Below are 6,000 nucleotides of genomic sequence, written 5' to 3'. Positions count from 1 at the left end.
TTTTATCCGGGGGCAGGGGTATTCTAGGAAAGGACCCCGAAATGAGGATAGGAAAAACAATCTCTTTGCCCAGGCACGGAACACAAGGCTACGGAAAAGCCGAACAAATTAAATAGGGCTCTCTGATCTGATGGGGGGTTTGTGCTTGCCAAAAAATGCACTATGCATCTCAATTCGCTCTGCTGTTCATCTCACACACGGCTCTCCCGATGCCATTTCTGCCCTCGGAACGCAGTCTTTTCAGCACTCGGTTCTTCCTTTTCCTTTACTGCTCACGTATGATCGAGGACTATATATGCAGCAAAGGAACATCAGGGGGCTAGAGAAGTCCTCCTTTCCTGACTGAAAGCCCTGAAGAACACAGTCAGCCAGAGAACCGGCCGCAGGCACTGTACTCTTGCCCATTCCAGCGACAGACCCTCTTTATTATGGACAGAGAACCTAGTCCCTTCACTGGCTCCCAGATCGCTCCAGGCTCTCCACTTTCCACTCCTCAATATTCTGGTCTATACAACTAAGAAGCACGATTCTCTCAGCCCCCTCCTCCCCACCTCCCGCCCCCGGCCTTTTCGTCCCCCCCGCCCCCCCTGGAAGCCTTTTGCATCTGCGCCCCTGTTAACTTCACTTCCTTCTTTCAGTCCGGATTGCAGCAAAATCTCGGAGCGCCAGGGCCAAAAAGTGAAGCCCATAGAAGCTTTCTCCCACATCCCCCTCCCAACCTCTCCTAACTCCCCATCAGTCCCAACCATTGCAATCCCAACTGGAACTTTTCCCCCCATCCTGTTTCTCTTTCCCTATGTCTTCGGTCTTCAGCTGAGAAGCCGCCGCCGCCGCCGCAGCTGCCGCTGCCGTTGCTGCTGATAGTGCTGGTGGTGATGGTGGTGGTAGTGGTAGTGGAGAGAAGCAAAGAGTGAGTGAGTGGGTGGAGAGGAGAGAAGAGAGGAGAGGAAAGGAGGGAAGAGAATAGGAGAGAAGAGAACAGGGGAGAGGAGGGAAGAGGAAAGGAGAGAAGGAAGAGAGGAGGGGAGGGGAAAGAAGAAGAGAGGAGAAGGGAGGACTGACCGAGAGAGGGGCGTGGGGAGCTGGGGAAGGGTGGGGGGAGATTCCGTTCTCTTGCTACTCCCAGCAGAGGAGGGGAAGGCGGGTAACTGGGGGTGGAATGGGGGAGGGGGGAGAGGGAGGGGAAGGAGGGAGATGAAGAAGACAGTCCGATAACCCATCCCTTTCGGAAGGCAGCACTTGTCCATTTGTGCTGGCGCGCTGCAAGGCATTTGCTGTTGCTGCTGCTGCTGCTGCAGCTCGGACTGCATCCTCCTCCTCCTCCTCGGCTCCCAACGAGTGTGTGTGTGTGTGTGTGTGTGTGTGTGTGTGTGTGTGTGTGTGTATGCGCGCGTGTGTGTGTATGTGTGTGTGTGTGTGTTTTGCAGGTGTGTCAGTTTTAATTCTGCCCAGTAGGTGGGACTTGGTGACTTTAGCACCATTTTTTTTTTTTTTTTTTTTTGCCTCCCCATCTTCTGTTGCAATCCTCACAAGTATCAGAGTCAGAGAGAGCGGCTTGATTACCAACCTGGAATCAACAAGGCAGCAAAGGAGACCTATCCACCATGCATTTCAGACAGCTACAGTAGGGGAATTACCGCGTATCTTCCCGGCGGCCACGATGGTTCCATCCGCTGGAGGATTTTGCATCTGATCACTCGGCGTTCCAAAGGCAGAATCCCCCCCCTCCCCCTCCCTTCCCCCTCCCTCACTGTCTTTGTTTCCTTCCCCCCTTCTCCCCCCACCCCCCTCCTCTCCTCCTCCTCCTCTTTTTTAGAAGCAGCAATCGGAGATGGATGTCTCTCTTTGCCCTACCAAGTGCAGTTTCTGGAGGATTTTTTTGCTGGGAAGCTTCTGGCTGGACTATCTGGGTTCGGTGCTGGCTTGCCCTGCGAACTGTGTCTGCAGTAAGACAGAGATCAATTGCAAGAATCCCGATGATGGGAATCTTTTTCCCCTCTTGGAAGGGCAGGATTCAGGGAACAGTAATGGCAACGCCAGCATCAATATCACGGACATCTCAAGGAATATCACTTCCATGTAAGTCAGTACCCCGGTCCTCTTGCTTTGCTCTTCCCTCTTCCCCCCCCCCCTCCGGCGACTTACAGCTCACAGTAGTGTGTTTTGTGGTGTGTGTGTGTGTGTGTGTGTGTGTGTGTGTGTGTGTGTGTGTGTGTTGTGTGTCTTTTGCCAGGGAAGATGCTAACGCAGTTTGCGTATTTCCAGGTGACTCCAGCCCGGGCTTGAATGATCTTGTTATTTACTTGGTTTTTCTCAGCTTAGATTGTGATTGCGTCTCTTACAGCACCCTTGCCTGCCCTCTGCCCTCGCCCCCACCCTCATTATCATTCCCAGGAAGAGAATCGAATTTTCTGCCCCCACTAAATAGCAACAGTTTGGCCATGCTTAAGTAGGATAAAGTGAATGAGGTTTATTTAATTCCTCAGCGGTAGCAACAGCAGCAGCAGTGGCTGCTTAAGCTGGGGGAGCAGGAGCCAGACTTCTAGCTGTTCTAGATGAGCCTCAGTGTTTAACTGTTTCCTTTTTGAGGGATGAAACAAGCAGAAAAAAAGCCCGACATTGATAAGCAAACAAGTTTTCAGCTCTCCGGGCTTTTAGAGACTTCGGATGTGGATAGGATGTCATTCGTTGGCCACAGATACATAGATCTTTACCCTCTCCACCTCCTGATATTTTCCACTTTAGGTTCCCACGTTTTCATCTCACCACCTTTTCCCACAGGACTCTTTGATTCCTGGGACCCACAAATTATCTACCTTTTAAGTGTTTTTGGTTTTGAGATCCCCTCCAAAGGACTCTGAGACTGGGTTCTGTGGGGAATGGAGATAGAAGGGGAAAGGGCAGGGTGTGTGAATGTGTGTGTGTGTGCATGTGTGTGTGTGTGAATGTGTATAATTGTCATTTAAACATTCTGAATCTATTTATTTGGAATATTGAACTTTGAATGGCATTTGCCTGGTTCAGCTTCATCTGAATCATACTTCTGGCTCATATCTGGGGGCACAGTGGCCTTTTCCCTTTCTTCAAACTGTGTGTGTGTGTGTGTGTGTGTGTGTGTGTGTGTGTGTGTGTGTGTGTTTGTGTAGAGGGTTGGAGGAAAGAGGGGGTAAGAGTGATGGAGTCTACTCAATTGGCTTTTTATTTTTGTAGCTGATCTAGTGAGTGAACTCCAATTCTTATTATCTTGATGAAAATAGAAATGTGATCATTTAGGGAAATTACTTCTCACTACTCAGATCCTGGAACTCCATACATGGGTGGAATTCTTTTTCTTGATAGCAAATCCAAGAAGGATTTGGACTGAAGTCACAGAGGGTGTTGGGGGGGAGACAATTTTCTGGGTTATTTTTCCAGTCAATCTTTAACCATTCCAGATCAGTAAGTGGGCAAAATGCTTTGGGTCTCATCTTTTCTAGAGATCCTCTTCTGCTTGGTCACAGTGTAATTGCTGCAAAGCCAGGAAAGAATTGCAGCTCTGTTCTCTTAAAAGCCCAGCCTTGTCACCTTCTTTGGCTAATGGTTCCTCCACACATGTAGTCTTGCTGTTCACAGACCTAGGGAACAGCATAGCCAAAGAAATGTCCCTGATTCCTGCCCCAGGAAATGAGATTGACCCATATCTGTGTTCTATCCACCCACTCCCATATTCCCCTCCAAACCCAGCTTGAAATGAAAAGAAAAAAAACAACAAGGTTGGCAGGGAGGAAAGAAGGGGAGGGGGCAGGACAAGCAGAATGGATGGAACTTGCTGGTGGGTCCATGTTTTCTCTTCTCTGCCCCTCCCTCCCTTCATATCACAGAATTCTCAGGATTCAGCAAGGGGGGGGTGAAGGAAGGGAATCCTGATTTGCTTGGCTCCTCAGAGAAACTCAAATTTGGGGACATCTTGGGCAAGGATGATGGTCAGGGTTTCAAACCCTTGGCCCATACTGAAGAGTGGGAACATTGCATTGTCCAGAGGACAGGAGAGAATGGACCCCTGGGTAGCTCAATGTCAGCTCTTGGAAGCAGCTGAGATGGCTTTCAGTTTGTTCCCCACATGTGGGGATGTGCGTATTTGTAGGAAAGCTGCTGGGAGAGATACTATTATGTAGGTTCTTTATATCCAGACAATGCTGTTTACTGCTTTGAAAATGGAAAAAAAAATGCCAATAAAACAGCCAGGGAGGGAAGAATATCCAGTACTGAAGGGAGGAGTTGGGTGTTGAGAGTTAGGGTAAAGGATCCTTTTAAAGTTGGAAAGCTGATAATGCTGCTGGAAGAGTTGGTGATGGAAAGGGGACTGGTATATTTGTCACAGTTGTTTTACCTCAGCTCCACAGCTGAATGTCCTATAGAGTGAGGGAGAGGGGAGATGAGGCATGAGAGGCACTGTGACTGGGAGGGGAACATTGCCTCAGGACTCCTCTTGGTCAGAAATCAAAGACCCCCTTTCTCTCAAGTCAGTCCTAATACCCATTTGGGGATATCACTCAGGACTTGGTTTCTAGGAAACTGGCCTGGTGGATTGGATTTTCTGTTGGGTTGGCCAGTGGAGGACTATCATGGATCAACTCATTTAAAGTCCAATGAATACACTGTTAGTATTTATTTTTCACTCCCATTGGGAGGGAGCACTGTTTTAGAGATAGTGTTAAAGCTAAGATAAACAGGGGAATCTAGGCCCACATAAATGCCAGGGAAGTCCTGGAAAGGTTGGCAGGGGAAAGAGAATGGAGGGGAATAAAGGAAGAGAAAGGAAAACGCCTGATAGTGATCTTCCTTATTTTCCACAGTCTTCAAGCAGACAAGCTCCTCCAAATCCTGTCCTGAGGAAAGGACTTCAGCTAAAGGATGTTGAAGGAGAAAGTCTTCTTATTCTGTCTCTGTGATTTTTAATATATATAATATGAAACATATGTATGTGTGAGTGGGAGATGGAGTAAGTGGGACTCCCAGGCCCCATCCCACACCCCACCCCAGGCCCAAGGTCTTGGTGCTGTTTTAGGGATAGGATCTATAAAAGGCTTCAAGGATAGTGGATGCCCAGTGATTATCATATTAGTTGTTGATGCCAAAAGAATTTCTATAAGTGACTTTGATATAGTTCATTTTGGGTTTGGGAAAGAGGCTGAGGCAGAAAGATCAAGTTTAAACTCATGGCTTCTAGGCTGGCTTTAAGTCCAGGCTTGGAAGAGTCAGATGTGGACAATCTTTTAGCTTCATCTCATGTTTCTTGGCTTGGGGTGAGAGATAATCAGGGTTCTCTCCTCTAAGGAGCTAGGCTTTGGGAGGAGGGAAGAGAGGAAGGGAGCTTCTACTGCTGGCTCAGAGCAGGCAAAACCATTACCCCAGAGACTTCTCTAGGTCTCTTAGGAGCCTGACTTGAAACTGTATGGTGGAAATTTTCTGTCTGCTCACAGTATGATCGATGATATCAACCCATCTGATGAAAACCCCCTGACAAGGTCTGACCATTCACACAGTTATAGGATCATAGATCTAGAGCTGAAAAGGACTTCGGAGGTCATCTATTTCAGCCTCCTTATTTTATAACTGAGGAAACTGAGGCCAGCAGAGGTTGTGGACATCAAAGGTGGGATTTGAACCCAAGTCCGCTGAACTCCAGAACCAGTAGTCTTTCTAATACATGTAGCTACCTCCATAACTCCATTAGACACTAGGGGCATCCTTTACCAAGATGCAGTGGTGGATATTCCTCCTTGCCTTGAGATTATCAGAAAGAGGTCCAGCTATTATGGTATTCTTGGCATCTTTGAGTCTAAACAGTTCATCTCTTCCTCCTCAACTTGAGTTCTCAATACACTAACTGCATACCTGGCAGGATGAATATACTCTGTTCTTCTATTTCCATCTCCCGTCACAAAAGCAAGAAGAGTGTTTGGCACATGGATGATGGTGTCTGGACTAGCTCCCATAGGTTCCATCCCTTAGCCAGTT

General features: G+C 48.0%; 1 protein-coding gene across 6 annotated transcripts in view; it reads left to right on the top strand.

Annotated features, from left to right (window-relative positions):
- The first annotated feature begins 778 nt into the window (after window positions 1-778).
- Window positions 779-6,000, top strand: part of NTRK3 (neurotrophic receptor tyrosine kinase 3) — a 453,812-nt gene continuing 448,590 nt past the window's right edge. For all 6 annotated transcript variants that reach the window (XM_074295106.1, XM_074295104.1, XM_074295105.1 and 3 more), the window contains exons 1-2: window positions 779-910; window positions 1,534-2,079. In XM_074295106.1, the coding sequence (XP_074151207.1) occupies window positions 1,832-2,079 (248 nt within the window). In that variant the 5' untranslated portion in view covers window positions 779-910; window positions 1,534-1,831. The remainder of the gene's footprint in view (window positions 911-1,533; window positions 2,080-6,000) is intronic.

This window comes from Sminthopsis crassicaudata, chromosome 2 (genome assembly GCF_048593235.1).
Source record: "Sminthopsis crassicaudata isolate SCR6 chromosome 2, ASM4859323v1, whole genome shotgun sequence".
NCBI classification, from domain to species: Eukaryota; Metazoa; Chordata; class Mammalia; order Dasyuromorphia; family Dasyuridae; genus Sminthopsis; species Sminthopsis crassicaudata.
The sequence above is the reverse complement of the archived record's forward strand: the minus strand, read 5'-3'. Positions and strand labels throughout refer to the sequence as shown.